The sequence below is a fragment of the Amblyomma americanum genome, chromosome 10 (genome assembly GCF_052857255.1).
Source record: "Amblyomma americanum isolate KBUSLIRL-KWMA chromosome 10, ASM5285725v1, whole genome shotgun sequence".
NCBI lineage: Eukaryota > Metazoa > Arthropoda > Arachnida > Ixodida > Ixodidae > Amblyomma > Amblyomma americanum.
In genome coordinates, this window is record NC_135506.1 from 89,367,960 (window position 1) to 89,383,935 (window position 15,976).

The 15,976-nt window shown below is 46.1% G+C and overlaps 1 protein-coding gene across 5 annotated transcripts in view; it reads right to left on the reverse strand.

Annotated features, from left to right (window-relative positions):
• Window positions 1–15,976, reverse strand: part of LOC144106453 (putative sodium-dependent multivitamin transporter) — a 101,351-nt gene that overhangs the window by 21,347 nt on the left and 64,028 nt on the right. For all 5 annotated transcript variants that reach the window (XM_077639267.1, XM_077639268.1, XM_077639272.1 and 2 more), the window contains 2 exons: window positions 5,877–5,965; window positions 4,498–4,607 (listed from right to left, as the gene is read on the reverse strand). In XM_077639267.1, the coding sequence (XP_077495393.1) occupies window positions 4,498–4,607; window positions 5,877–5,965 (199 nt within the window). The remainder of the gene's footprint in view (window positions 1–4,497; window positions 4,608–5,876; window positions 5,966–15,976) is intronic.

The following is a 15,976-nucleotide window of genomic DNA, read 5'->3' on the forward strand; positions in this document are numbered from 1 at the left end:
TCTGTCTGGTTGTGTCCGTCCGTCCGTCCGTCCGTCCGTCCGTCCGTCTGTCTGTCTGTCTGTCTGTCTGTCTGTCTGTCTGTCTGTCTGTCTGTCTGTCTGTCTGTCTGTCTGTCTGTCTGTCTGTCTGTCTGTCTGTCTGTCTGTCTGTCTGTCTGTCTGTCTGTCTGTCTGCTATTGATATCTTGCCTTTCAGACGCATCAACTACAGTGAAAGGAAAGTGCAACTGTCGCTGGTAGCGGGCACATGCTGTGCCCTATCTGTCTGGTTGTGTCCGCCCGCCCGTCCGTCCGTCCGTCCGTCCGTCTGTCTGTCTGTCTGTCTGTCTGTCTGTCTGTCTGTCTGTCTGTCTGTCTGTCTGTCTGTCTGTCTGTCTGTCTGTCTGTCTGTCTGTCTGTCTGTCTGTCTGTCTGTCTGTCTGTCTGTCTGTCTGTCTGTCTGTCTGTCTGTCTGTCTGTCTGTCTGTCTGTCTGTCTGTCTGTCTGTCTGTCTGTCTGTCTGTCTGTCTGTCTGTCTGTCTGTCTGTCTGTCTGTCTGTCTGTCTGTCTGTCTGTCTGTCTGTCTGTCTGTCTGTCTGTCTGTCTGTCTGTCTGTCTGTCTGTCTGTCTGTCTGTCTGTCTGTCTGTCTGTCTGTCTGTCTGTCTGTCTGTCTGTCTGTCTGTCTGTCTGTCTGTCTGTCTGTCTGTCTGTCTGTCTGTCTGTCTGTCTGTCTGTCTGTCTGTCTGTCTGTCTGTCTGTCTGTCTGTCTGTCTGTCTGTCTGTCTGTCTGTCTGTCTGTCTGTCTGTCTGTCTGTCTGTCTGTCTGTCTGTCTGTCTGTCTGTCTGTCTGTCCGTCCGTCCGTCCGTCCGTCCGTCCGTCCGTCCGTCCGTCCGTCCGTCCGTCCGTCCGTCCGTCCGTCCGTCCGTCCGTCCGTCCGTCCGTCCGTCCGTCCGTCCGTCCGTCCGTCCGTCCGTCCGTCCGTCCGTCTGTCTGTCTGTCTGTCTGTCTGTCTGTCTGTGTAAAGCCGGTTTTTTGGCAGGCTGCTCACCTGCCCACCGTGTCAGGCGGCAGCTCATTTAATAGTGAGAGGCTGCTCAGGAAGAGCAACCTGGGTCGCAGCGCAACAAAGGAAACGAAGTCCCACCGATGGCAACTCCTGCCATAGCACCTGCCTTGTGCCACTGCGCCAATCCGCAGCGGCCCACCGAGTGACTTACCACCCGGTGACTAACTTTAACCTAGCAGATCATCGAAGCAATGAAACACGTTGTGCTAGCCCACATATCCGCATTTGGCCTAATTATTCAAATCGACTGACTTTTTTTTCTAAACTATAAACTATAAACTAAATTCACAAAGCATTATCACACAAACTCTTGGAGGAAGCCGGATATTTGTGAGCGGAGAATAAATAATGTAGAATCAATTTTTCCGTGAGCGAAGCTTTTATGCGGCTAGGAATTGTGGAAAACTGAAGTCTAGGTGTTGCAGCCTACGATCATATTCACAAGCAGGCTGCGGGGACCCGCCGCGGTGGCTTAGTGGTTAAGGCGCTCGTCTATTGAGCCGAAGTAAACGGGTTCGAGCCCGACTGCGGCGGCCACGTTTCGATAGAGGCGAAACGCAAAATGCTTTCGTGTTCTGTGGGATGTCAGTGCACGCTGAAGATCCCTAGATGGTCGAAATTTACCGGATACCTCCACTACAGCACCTCTTTCTTCCTTTCTTCTTTCACTCCCTCCTTTATCCCTTCCCCTTACGGCGCGGTTCGGGTGTCCACCGAGATATGTGAGGTAGTCACTGTGTCATTTCCGTTCCTCAAAAACCAATTTTAATTTTCATTTCGACAAGACAGTTTTTGATTCGCGGAGCCCAGCGCCTAGTATACACCACGAAGCAGTGGCAAACTGTGATCCTGGAGCCATTTTAGTCTTGAAGTTGTAAGTTTTACTCGAGTGATGAAAAAAATTCTAAATGCAAATTTGTCGCCAATAATTGCGTCTTTTGCTACTCAACACACGCAAACATGTCCAGAAAGCGCCATAGAATCAATTTTCTCGCAGAAAGAAAATTCTATTGAGTTACTTTTAGTCTCTATGTACAGACCCGGCCATTATTAGGGAGCACGCTTCGGCGATTCGAACTCTCCTAACACCTTACCTAACGGAAATTAGGAGGTACTTCTTACACAACTTAGCACAGGTCACTGGTGCGTTCGCGCATGAACAGAAGATACACTCATATCTCCTCTACAGGAACACATGAGAGAAATTTCAAACGCCGAAGCATGCTCCGCAACATGCTGGCCGCACCTGTACATGGGAGCCACATCAAAATAGGATAAAAATGAACTGAAGAATCCTGTCACACAGCGCGAAACAAAAAGGACATGCTGTAAAGAACGGCGAAAAATGGAGAACAAAGTGAAAACAGTACAAGCAGGATGCCAAAGCAGACTCTGCGCAAAGATAACGAGACGCCATGAGCTTGTCTGCACCGGAAGCGATGTCAGCAGCTTCTTCGAAGCGCATCATGCTGCACACGAAGCAGTGCGTGGCATTATTAAAAGGAAAGTGCAAGAACTGTTGGAACAACCAGCGGAACGGTACACAATACTTGCCCGTTTCTGCATAAGCGCTGGGCCCACCATCGCTTGCCTAGCATGCAGCCTTTGGGAGCGAAACCCCGAAGGAATCAGAAAATGTTGCGTGGCACGGGCGCAGTGAAGGGGCGCTTACCAGTGGGCGTCGCTGTGCGCACATCGCGTCCGCGCGATTTTTGTAATAGTGCTCTAAGAGGCCGAAATCTGTTGAGCGTCACCGCGTTTTCGATATTCCAAGAACTGGTGTGGCTATTATGTATGGTCCGCTATAAATCTCTTACTGCTGCCAAGCCTCTCAGTGTAGAGAAGAGTTGAACAAAAGGCGTCATATTCTTACTTCGCGTCCGATAGCTTTGAAACCCCTGCTGTAACCCTCGCCTTGCAGACTACAATTAGGCTTAAGGTTGACAAGCTTGCCCTTTCTGAGCAAGTGAGCATTGGTGAACAGGAAAGCGATAGAAAAGGGTCAATCAATTTGTCGTCCAAGATAAAAACAAGCATTTAGTGATTGCCATTGGTCACTGGTCTTGTCTTAGGCAAAGTGTAAGAATGTTTGCGCCCAGAATGCGTAAGGAGGAAATAATTTTTCAGCAGGATACATGGGGGCCAAAACGATACATTTTAAGGTTGTAGAGGAAGTAGAGTAAATTTAACAGTTTTTAGCCTGGCCTAAAGCTCTAAACATGTTTTCCCACTTTCAGTGAAGGTCTGAACGCACAACAGGAAGACATTGAATGCAGACTAGCGCGCAGAAAACACGAACAAAGCTCTGGATAGACGAGAACCGCACCGGTGCCATGAAGCATTCTGGTGTTCTGCAAAAACGCCCACCACAAAAGTAAATGTGAGAGAACATGAGAGGCAGCAACTTCATAAAAAGTCATGCGAACCTGAGCGTCGCACTCTGTTCATGCGGGCAAGAAGAGCGATTTGGGCAACACCTCATGATAATGAACCAAGCTTCTTACGGTCTGGCCTACAGTCATAAGCAAAAACCTCATTTCAGTTCAAGCGAGGTGAGCGGAATAGCAACAACTGTGACACCAAAAAAGAAAACGTTACGGCGAAGGACCGAAATTGGAAAACATCGCATGACCAGGCTACACGCGGAGATATGCTGTTGAAATGCGTAGAGTGTAGTGGGCGAAGAAAGAAAGCGGTGCTGACTTCTTTTTTGTTTCAATCTCTGTCAGTAGAATTCTCTCGCAAATATTGTCTTTACAGAGCGTCACAAGCTGCGCGCTGCCAAGTTAGAAGCTGCGAGTGCGAGGGGATGGCTTTTACGGATATGCGGTTGTCACGCGATCTCGTGCTGACCGGACAGGTCTGGAGGTCATCGCCACGGGCTCGCAACTTACACTCCACTGTCAACAACTTCAGAGACAGCGTATTTAGATGTCCATGGAACCAACTTCGTGTGCACTCATTGCAAGGATGAGTAATATCTTAATTTTGGAATGGCGTTTCATTTTGACCCATGCAGTCTCATACGAAACCTCAGAATTGGGCCTTTTGTAGTGCAAATTTAATGAAATTTTAGTGTGTTCCTGTTAAGCAGCAGGCCTTCTAATATTTGGTGAGCGTGAAGCGAGAATGATAGGAAATAATTGAGCAACGTTTCTTTCTGGAACCTGTGAATAAAAATAATGAGCACAATTTGCATGATTTCTCGCGCTTTGCTTATCTCTTTCCTAATAGATAACCTGTAGAACTTAGCAACAAGCTGTCTCCTCTTTTTTTGGCGTCCGCGTACACTGATATTACTATTCCGCAAAACGCCTTTGTTTGCTCAAAAAGCCTATTTTTTAAAATTAGTGGCAGGATTCCTTAGCGCATCGGGTATGTTGTCGCGAATGCGCCTGAACAGGACGATGTAGTGATCACTATAAAGGGTTTTCATGGTGTAGTCCTCACCTAGAAAGTGCATCACCATGGTGGCCTTCTTCTCTCGCATCTTGAAGTTGGGCGAGACGATGTCGACGTAGAACGTGGCAGCATGGGAGTTGATCACCGACGAAATCGTGCTGCAAGGGTGCCGCGAATAAAGATTATAATTCAGGCCGCAGTATTCGTAATTGCAGACATTTCAACAGGGGTGCTTTGCATATGCAAACAATGGGCGTAAAGGCACGCAGCAGATGAAATGACGAGCAGCGCACATGCAACACTGTGTGTTGTGTATCTGAGTTAGCATTTATGCCGCGAGAGAAACTACACGGTAAACTGGCAAAATGGTACCTGTCACTCACCTTTTTAAAGTAACCGTTTGCAACACGATCACACTGTGTTCCATTTATTACTGAAGTTACACGCATTTTTCTTTGCGGTGTTGTGTTTTTTCGCTCATCGTTTCAACACGGTTGTAACGAGAGAAAAATCACTCAATGCAATGTGATGAAACGTCGCTCTCGTGGAACATAAATGCGAGAGAAACAATTACCTTGGCTTTTCTATTACTGATGCTTTCACAACCACTGCGCAAGTCGGAAGCTATGACTTGTGCTGGCTTCAGAAAATTCTTTCCCACGCCGTGACATAAAAAAAAAACCCTTAGCGGGTGCGAAACAAGAAACGAGCCAGCAAACAAAAAAAAAGTAGGACACATGCCCGCTGCACTGGTAACGTGTGCATCATGATGAGAGATTCGTGCCGGGTATGGTAATGCAAAAATAAAAAAGAAACGAGAAAAGTCTCGTTATGGCCTCTCGCACTTCTTAAAAGCTCACGAATCACTATGTAAGAACTCTGGACTTCGAGGCGGAGTTCGTTCGAAGAAGTGCATATGAGCGTGCGCCTACCAGCAGTCCGGCAGCTTTTGTAATGTGTCAGGGTTAGAGGGAACACGTCGCGGAGGAAGTGGAGCCCAAGTTGAAGCCCTAGGACTGAAGCCCTGGGACCGAAGCCCTGGGAACGAAGGCCTGGGACCGAAGCCCTTCTGCTGAAGCCCTGCTCACCGGGAAAATAGTCTACCGTGGCAGGTGGAAGTTAAATTAATGAATGATTCCGACAGGTTCCCCGGGAAGAGGAACCTGGGTCGCACAACCCCACCGATGGCAGCACCTGTCATCGCAGTGCAGTGGCGCATCGCTCGAGACCTATGCACGTAAAGTGGAGAATGATCGATGTCGCGGCGTTATAAGACGACGACGAGAACAAAAAATAAAAGAAATATAAAAAAGAAATCGCTGTGTGGTAAATCACGGCGACTGCGCACGCCTTTCCGTCGTGTTGTACGTGCTAGCGGTTGAGTTTTGTTTTCTACAGCCGAATATTAGTTTTCCTCTAGACCGTACCTGATAGATGCTCCCACAAGGCCAGCAAGAAATAGGCCCCGCAGGCCGGCAACGCTGGATAAACTTTCAGCAACGTACAGCGGAACCATCTGGAAAATACAAAAGTAAATCAGAAGGAGTAAAGACTAGTGCTCCCGAAATCCCTGGCTCAGAATAGTGCTTCAGGTTCACCATGTACTATTCGCAAACTGTTACAGCCCATCGAAAGTATAACACAACTGAAGAGTCCATAACGTGAAGAAACAAAGCTTTTTCGAAGGTGAAGTTTTATGTGCTTAAATTATGTCCGTTGTGGGCTAGGTGATTTAGTAGGGCTCATATGAAAAGAAATTCAGTGCCACTGCATTTGACAGTGTAGGGCCCGTACTTTTTTCTTCCAGAATTTTGCCCACACGCGGGCCTCACACGAGTGTGGCCTTCATTCATCACAAAATACCTGTAGAATGTAGCATTGCTATGACTTCTGCACGTATTAATTATAAATCTGGTGACCGGTTAGAAAAACTTTTATTAACGATTCCAAGCCGCTTTCCCTTTCTTGTCTGAGCCTGTGTTGTCGTTTTTGTTACCTTTTATCCTGTCCTGTCCCAATCACGCAGCCCTACCTTTTTTCTGGAACGAGCAAGAACGTTCTACAACTTCCCCCTCTGCCCTGTCCGATGACGCAGAATAGCGAACGCAATTTCCGTCGACGTGTTACTTTCGCCCAGCCGCCCATTTGCAGTGTTCCTAGACGTAGGCTATCCTGGAACATTGGAGGAGACAGTGAACGACATCAGGCGTCTACCCATTGCGTCCGACGGTTCGCGTCCGATAGCATACAGTCTGGAACACGACACCGCAACACTACTGAGGCATAGTACCGCTAAACACAACGAATGCTACGTATTTCTACGCACTGAACAAATATGGAGCACCCAAGATCGGGGTCGCGTGGTTGGGCGGCCGAGCAGCAACGACTACGATGTCGATAGAAAGCGGAAAAGTAGCCAGCACCATCCAGTAGCGCATTGATGAACCGGGGTATCATGGTGTCCGTTTTAATGGTTTTCACTCCGTTTCTGCGTACTGAGTTCGGTTGCGGGTCCTGCACAAGGGTGGTTCTGATACGAGTAAACGCGGTACTTTTCAAAGGATGGACGCAAAATACACACGATGAGACGGGCGCTGAATACACGCAGCAGAGCTGCTTCACCGTGGTTTATATGACAAGAAATTCAGCGCTTGTCCGTGAAGTGTGCATTGTATCCGGCCTGTTAAAAATTAGCACTGATTTTGTCTTCAGTGCTCCCAACAAAAGCAGGGCGATAATCTGATCGCGATGCTTTAGCGGTTCTCAGAGCCGTGATGACATGGTTTGACACTTTAAACGGAACAGTGTCATAATATAGAAAGTGCTACGTGGTTCATGGGTAACGCCTTTTTTACTATACCTTCCCCGTCCCCTTACACCCCAGCAGGCGCAAGGAATGGTCAATAATTTCCTAATCACGGCACGTTCGTAATACTACATTTTAATCGTTGAGAAATCCAAAACGGCCTCTTTTTATAATGAGCTATATCAACTGTCTTCAAAAGATTTTGTGGGGATAAAGGAGGAACTGGCTAATCCAAGGAAGTGCATCACGTTGCATGTGTATTTTTTTAAGCGCAATTTATTGCCCCAGGGCATGAATGATGGGTGAAGGTGTGATAAATGATATAGTAGAGATTAAATGAATGAAAGAGGTTAGCTGATTTGATGAAGTCAAGTAGAGAACGATGGTACGGTCCCTGCGTCCAGACAATGTATGAAGAAGGGTTGCTTGGTGAAAGACCTGCTACCATCAAGTGCCGGATCCTTGTAGGCTTGAGAGCTGGGCAGTCCCACAGTAAGTGATGAATGTCGGCCTCAAATGTCCTCGTGTTTACATATCGGAAACCCTGTCCGAGGAAACGGTTCTCAGTACTGAGGCCACTTCCGAGTGATGGCTGGTGTGAGGGCAACCCCGACCCGGATCCTCCTAAGCGCAACCTCCTCTGCACGGGTAAGACCGCGGGGGAGGGTTACCGCGCACGGAGGGATCAGAGCACGTGTGCGGCGCCGGAGGAGTTCCTTTCTTGATGAAAGGAGGGTAAAATTGTCCAAATGAAGGAGCCGAGGCGGTGATGAGTTTGGGTTCGCAAGGCGGGTCGCTAAATCTGCCTGGCTTTGATAGGTAAGCAGATCCCGTGGGACCCACTCAATACGTACTGGCTGGGGGATGCGTGCCGCGAGCCGGTGGATGTCGAGACATACCGTGGGACAGCGGCTAACACGTCGTAGCAACCGGACAACTTGAATTGCGTCAGTGCGGATGACAACGCGGGCCGCAGGGAGCATAGTTATGTCGGCCACAGTGCAGAGTGCTTCTTGAACTGCAACAAGCTCAGCACAAAAGGACGAAGGGAGTTCCGTAAGCTGAAACCAAGAGGTTTGATTCAGGGCAGGTCTGCACGGGCAGTATATAGCTGTTGTTGCTTTGCAGTCTTTTATGCTTGCGTCTACGTAGACAACAATGGATCCTTCAGGTAGGCAAGCATTTTGTTCCTCAAATTTCTGGCGAAACAATGATGCCGAATGAGCAGATGTTGGCCGGCGATTATCTGTTGGCTTGTTGTCGCTGAGCTGTACAAACTTCCATCGGGGAAGAACTGGCATTGGCGGCTGAAGAATGGAGTGTGACGTTGCATAAGTCCTCAGTGCATGCGTGGAGTGCGATAGACTGGCCTTAAGGCTGCGTGCTTCATGGCGCTGCTGCACCAGCTCATTAGTGGTATTGAGCTGCCCATTATCTTGTAAAGCTATGACCGGTGTGATGCGTGGAAGGCACGTAATGGTCCTCATTGCCTCTCGGTTCACGGCTTCAAGGCGATCCCATTGGGCTCTTGTAAGATGTTGAAACTGGGCTTGATAAACAATACGTGGCTGCAGAACTGCCGTCACCAATTGCCGTGCAATGAACGAGCCGGCGCCACCAGTTTTAGGGGCAATTCTTCTAATCAAACCCATAGTCTGAATAGCTTGCCTTTTTGCCTGAGAAAGCCATGCAGTCGCTGATCCTGATTGGTGAATCATTAAGCCAAGGATTTTTACACTCGGACTTTCCTGTAGTGGGGTTCCTGATAGACAAAGACGGATTGGACTTGCAGCAAGTTTACGGCGTCCCCAGCGGTTAGCGACTGACGTGTATGTTGTTTTATGCACGGATAGCTGAAGTACGATGGATGATGCGTAATTACAGGTAACATCCAAGGCAGATTGAAGGGCAGGCTCCTGAGTACGGAGATCTTGGTGAGTACTCCACTCCGTGATGTCGTCAGCGTACTGAAGAAATTTTATGTCACGGATGTCATGTAATCGCCAAGCCAGCGGGATGATAGCAATATTAAATAACGTCGGCGACAATACTCATCCCTGGGGCACGCCGCAGTGAGGAACAAATGATCCGACCGCTTCGCTGCTGAGGCGTATTGCAAATTTTCTGCTTTCCAAAAATGATTGGACAAAACTACGCACTCTCAGAGGGAGATGAAGCATGTCAATGGAGTTCAGAATGGCTGCGGGACTGATGTTGTCATATGCCTTTTCAACGTTCATAGCTAAAATAGTATGCACATTGCGGCTGCGGGTAGATGACAAAACTGCAGATGCTAAGACAGCCAACTCGTCCTCTGTACCAATATATGGACGAAAGCCGATTTTTGCTGGGTGATAGAAACCGCATGTGTATTTTTGTTTTCAGGAATTTGATTCGTTTCCTTGGAAATATTCGCAGATAAAGACCGAAGTTTTAGCCAAGAAAGATGGGGTTTTCTGCATTTTGAATGAATTACGGAAACCTCTGAGCAGCATATAAAATTATGTGTACGAGAGAGAGCAGGCATTCAGACAGTAATGAGAAAGGCCAGTTGCTAGTTAGAGTCATCATCGTATTCATCAGCGTGACTTTGTCTACTGCAGGACAAAGGCCTCTCTCATATCCCAACTGATACCGTTCTGTGCCCGCTGCGGCCAGGTTATTCTTATAAACTTTTTAATCTTTCCCGTCTACCTGACACTACGTCGTCGCCTGATACGCTAAATTAGTTTTCAAATACGCATGGTTAAACAGCTAAATATGGCTAACCTCGGCCTGATTGTAGCCTTAATTACGCTTGCCTTCGCTTGCAGACAAACCCGCTACCGTTAACGACCATCGGTTATCTTGCCTTTGCAGTACAGTCCCGGCCTATGCATATTTTTTTTCTTGATTTCTACTAGCATGTCATTAACTCGCATTTGCTTCCTGACCCATTAATGTGCTCATCCTGTCTCTTTACGTAACACCTACCATTTTCACTTCCATACCTCCCTGCACGGTCCACAATTTAAGTTCAACCCTTTTCATTAGCCTCCAGGTCTCTGTCCCGTAGGTGAGCGCTTGTGAGTTACAGCTGTTATGTACTCTTCTCTTGAGGGGCACTGGTGAACTGTCATTCTTGATCTGAGAGTACCAGTGATTGTAGTCCACCCCACCTTTAATCTCCTAGTTATTTCGTTCTCGTAGTTCGAATCTGCGGGCACTACCGACCCTAGTAGATGCACACCCTCAGCACAATTAATGACTCACTGCCCATTGCTTTGTAACAACGTAAGAAGATGCGTGTTCGTTGTCTTCTTCTGCGCTCTTCTTACTTCAAGTATAAATGTGAGGAATCTAAGTTCGTGCAAGAAATCTTTTGAAGTTGTTGTCTGTGATACCGAAAAAGGTTGAGCCGCGAAGGGAAATCTGAAAACAGTAAGTGACCACGTGGACACAGCAATACCTCTAACAGCAGAGTCTGCTTGGGTCTGTCAACGTTAACCTCCACCATTTCAATGACCTTTATGTGCCATTGAATCCATTTTACCCTCAAAAAAAGGTGCTGTTGTTATTGTCGCGTTGGGTTTTATGGCACGTATGCAACTACAGACTTTATGCACCAAACACAAGGTTAAAGAAGTCTGTTGTATAAATTTAAAATAACATACCAAATCTATAATTTGTTTGTGACAGCTGCTTTCTTTAAAAATGCAAAACCGGTAACAAGTTAGCAAGTGCTCCCTCACCGGAAGGAATATGTTCATCGTAAATTTGAGCAAAGCATAATTTTCATAGTGTACCAAGTTTTGTGCATTAGAATGGCACTTGGTTTACTGTGAGTGGATCTCCACGTTTACACAAAGGAACTTCTCACGTTTTGTCAACAAAAATTATTTATCAGGTGTGTGTGCGTGTGTCCAATGCCAAGAACACATGCGATTGATTAAATAACCCGGTCCTGACATTCTCCCAAGATGGGCTTCATAAAAAAGTAGAAAATTGGGCAAGATGATATGCATCCATGCTGCAAGAACATTGATGGGCTTCACGCAGTGCGGCTTGTTTATTAATTGGTTGTCCTTTAAAGCCTGCCATTTTGTTCTAGTTTATTGGATGCAAACTTCACACAAGCTGTATGTGATTAGTTTACTTGTTTTATTTTGTCATTACGGAAATGTGCGGCACATGCATCAGCGCTGTCGTTCTCGGTGATTCAAACGTGACTAGGGACCCACCACAACTGCAGGGTACGCCTTTGTGTTCCAGCTGTTACCACTTTGTGTATTATGTCTCGTATTGTGTGAATTGCATTTCTGTAGTGCAGTGCTCTGATTACGCTGAAAGAGTCAGTGTAGATAGCACTGTTTTACAGTGTTTTTCTTCATTATTTTATTAGTTACCATAGCAGTGGCATAACATTCTGCTGTGAAAACTACAGCGCACTGAGGCAGCCTGACTACTTTCTCCCAGTTCCCTTATATGCCACACTCCCAACGCACAGCGCTGTTTCAGCACCATATGTGAAAAACGTATGTACTTCTCGCGTTTTTTATAACTGTTGCTCTATATACTTCTTTGGGAATTGCTTTTTGTGAATGTGTGTCTATGCAAAATTGCATACAGCAGGAAGTCCACCATGCAAGGTGGCAGTGCCCTGGGTCTCCGGGCAATATCGAGAAATGTGCCAAGTATGTTTCTTTCCTTGCGTCTGATTTAAAACGGAGGAGGAATGGTCTGACTGCTTAGGGTTCATTGGTAAAGAGTTGAGAAACGCAGACCTACATTTTGCATAGGAACCAGTTGTTGTAAGAATGACGATATTGCTGAGCCAAACCTTGAGCGCATGTCCTATGGATACTCAGCGTTTTTTTGTGAGATCATTTTAAGTGCGTTCAGGGATTCAGAAAATTTGTTTTGAGGTTGTGTTAAAAAGTTACGTAATACGATATCTTTTAGGTGTAAGGTGGGGTCGATCAGTAAGCCTCGTTTGTGCGATAAATTAACCGTCAGTGTTTTATGCGCGGAAAACAGGAATATATTCCTGTCTGCCCATGTCTCTAGTTTGTCTATTGTACACTGAAATTCACTACCACATGCTGATACATTTCAGGCCGTTCGTGCTATCTGAAAGTAATCAATATAGAGTGAATGCCTAGTGAATTTCGCGACTACTTTCTGTATACAATTAATTTTTACGACAACTAGTGCTGCGCTTACAATACACCACTGATATATCCCCTTCTCGTGAACGAAGTTCCTCGAGATGGTTTTACCTAGGCGAACATGAAACGAGCGGTTGGACATTATTCATCCAGATCACTCAACATTCTCCCACGTATGCCCAAATTAGCTAGGTCTTGAAGAATCCCGAACCACCAGGTTATGTCGTATGCATTTTCCAGATCGAAAAAGGCAGCAGGACAGTGTTGTCTGGGCATAAATACTTCAAGGACAATTTTCTAAACGAACGGATGAGTTTGCGAGTTTATGGATTGATGGGGGTTTAACGCCCCAAACCTACTCAGAGTATGATGGACACCGTAGTGAAGGGCTCCGCATATTTCGACCACCAGGGGTTGAATTGCTGCGTGCGCTCTTTTAAAATCCATGCTGATGATTGTCAACAAGTTAATGGGATTTTAGGATGTTGAGAGTTTGATATTTAGAACACTGAAAATATTTCGCCAGATAACTGGTAAGGGCTCGCAGCCGATAACTGCTCGGAAAAGTTGGTGGTTTTCCAGGCGTTTCAATTATGGAGAAACCTTTTTTCCAAGCCTCTGATAGTTTTCATAACATTTATATTTTCCTAAAAAGTTCTAAGTGCCCAGATAGATGGGCAAGCATTTCATAATGTATTTCGTCAGCACCAGGTGCAGTCTGTTTATCGGCGGACAGCAATTTGCGAATATCGCCAGTGTAATCAAAGTATTGCAAGACACGTTAGTGTTACCACTTGTTGGAAGTCATTGTTTTTCAAATATGTGTTCGATAATTTATAAATGGGTCAGTAAAGTGCGAGGAAGTAGAGACTCTAGAGAAATGCGCCCCAAGTATGTTTGCCTGTTCGTCGATACTTTTTTGAGTACTAGGTGCTGTCAGGAAATTGTGAAGGGGAGAACTTGCTGTGTTTTTACGAAATCGCTCTCACATTTTTTTAATTTGAATGAACTGTTTATGAATAATGCATAAATTTGTCATGGTATTTTCTGAGCATTGCGATGGTTAAGCTTTGAGTTAGCTCTAGCTTTTCAAGGTTTGGAAGGTTCTCCCTCATTAGGTATCTACAAAAAATTCTCCAGATTTTGTTTTGTTCATTTTTTCTTCTGTACATTTGCGTGTGTCCAACTTTGTGGCTTTGTCGTACCCGTTCCCGAGTACTGAGGGATAGCCAGGCACGCAGCGCCAATGATAAAGGCTAAAAATTTCACTGTGTTCATATACACGAAGAATTTCTGAGAATATTTTACCAGACTCTCATTTTATGAAAACAATGGCCAGTCAGCTAAGTGTAGCTTCCAACGGCGAGGTTAACTTTAAATGGTTTACGGTGGTGATAAGTTAATTCCTACAGGAGGATGATCGATTCCATAGTGGGTGTTCAAAATATTCCATTTAAACTCAGTAAAACAGAAGGTGAACTAAAAGACGTCTGTACAACTTATTTTTCCTGAGATTGGATAAGAGTAGGAGAGTTTGGCTTTATTAAACAGGCTGAAATTTTTGCAAAAAAATAACATATTTAGGAATAGGGCTTCTTGAGTCAGAGCGATGACGTCCCTAAATACAGAGTAGGTATTATGATCCCAAACTAACGTATATGGCACGTGTAGCTGTTCTTAAAGTGCTTCCAAGTCATGAAGTGTTACAGTTAGGTGTGGCTAAAAATACACCAGTAGAATATAATGTGACCGCTTTATAATTAAGAAGGGCGTGTTCAACAGCTTCTTATATAGTTTTAAGTTTGATTTTGGGAGTTTAAACACCACCCCGAAAGAACATAGCAAACTCCTCCAGAAAGCCTGGTTGTTTGCTCTCGTTCACAACGAGACTAAAATTATTTGAAATTTTCTTGTGTTTGGAACCTGAGTTGGCTTCCTGTAAACGTAAAGCCACAGGAGAAAATAAACTTAAGAGTTCTATAAAATCATTATTATTTTTTAAATGCCCGCGACGCCATTTTCTGTGGCTTTTTGTGGTGAGGATAGGTTCATGGTTTTTGGGAACCTGCTATTCGAGTTCTTGCTTTGTCTCGCCGCTCGAGTCAGCTGTGCCGCCCATGCGGGATTTACGTCCTGGTGGATACTTCCATCGCCTCGCTGGAGGTGCGGATGCTCGCGCCGAAACCGCGAGTGTACGAACTTAGGGCCTCCTGGGACAGGAGGAAGTGTGATTGTCCGTCGACTTAAGGGACGGCGAGACCTTTAAGGGGCAAGGAAGGGTAGTGTTCGGTGTTTTTGTGGTGGTGGAGAAAGTGATGTCTGCATGGTAGAATCGTGTTTCTGCTTCCTTAAAATTGATATTTTGTTTTGCTTCAGTGTTATCGTCTCTTTCTAGCTATTCCATGAGGGAAATGACCTTGAACAGGAGGGGTCTTCGCTTTCACGCTTTACGCAGGAAGAAGTTGTTTACAGTAGACAGAAGAGTGGTGCCGTGGGGCGCATTTCGCGCATATTTGGCGGCCACAGTAACTCTGTGAGCCATAGCGGCATCGCTGGCACTTGAAACATCGTCGGGGGTTCGGAATGTAGTGTTGGACATTGGTTTTCAATTACCCACTTCATCTCACTCAGGGAGTGTGCTTGAGTTGAAGGTAAGGATAAGATGTTTTGTTGCTACTTCTTTGTATTCCTTCCTAATTTTGATGCAGTGACAGTGATGACGTTTTGGTCCTTGAAAATTTCCAGCATTTCTTCTGTGAGCTTGAGGAAATTGGTTTCAGAGTTCCCACCTTGAAAGGCGTTCAAGGATCTGTCTACAGTGACTGAGACAGGGATATCCCCGGTGGGAACTATGTTGGACGGTCTTCAATACTGGGCATCATCTTTCAGCTGCAGCAGGAGGTCACCACTGCGAATTTGTTTAGCTTGTAGCCCATGCCCAAGGCGCCGGTTTGGCCTCTTGCTAACATGAATTTGGGTATTCCTAGGCCAGTTTCTTCGGTTCCTTCGGTGTGCAGAAGAGAGAGCTCTGGGAATGTTGTTAACAATTTCGAGAAATACTGCGCAATCACTTCGGTGCACACTATTTTGAGGGTGATCATTTTGTGGGATGGGGGAGCTATAAAATATATGTGTTGTTCTTCCAAGAATGCAAGAAGACCACCACGGAGCTCAGCAACGGGTCGAGACAGTACTTCCTAAGCATGTCGTGTCCACTTAAGCTGTATATCTTACTACATTCCAATAAGGCGTAACTTAGGATATTTCGCAGTACAAGGTTAACCCTAGCCGCCAGGAAAAAAAGGAAAAGGCTGCGAGTGTAAAGAGGCTTACGTAAGCTTGTGCCCTCCTGCAATAATACAGAACCCTGAAGGCGTGAATGTGCTCGCTGCACATGCTACCTGCGTACTTTTTGTCAACAAGGAAAGGGATTGAGGGTATACAGGCTTACGTCATCCAGTTTACACTCTCCACCGGAGAGCAGTGGCGAGCGCCAGGCACCACAGTGCAACCGCACTGCCGTGAGGTCGCTCTTGCGGCGTGACTGTTCGGTTACTTTTGAAAAAAACCACGC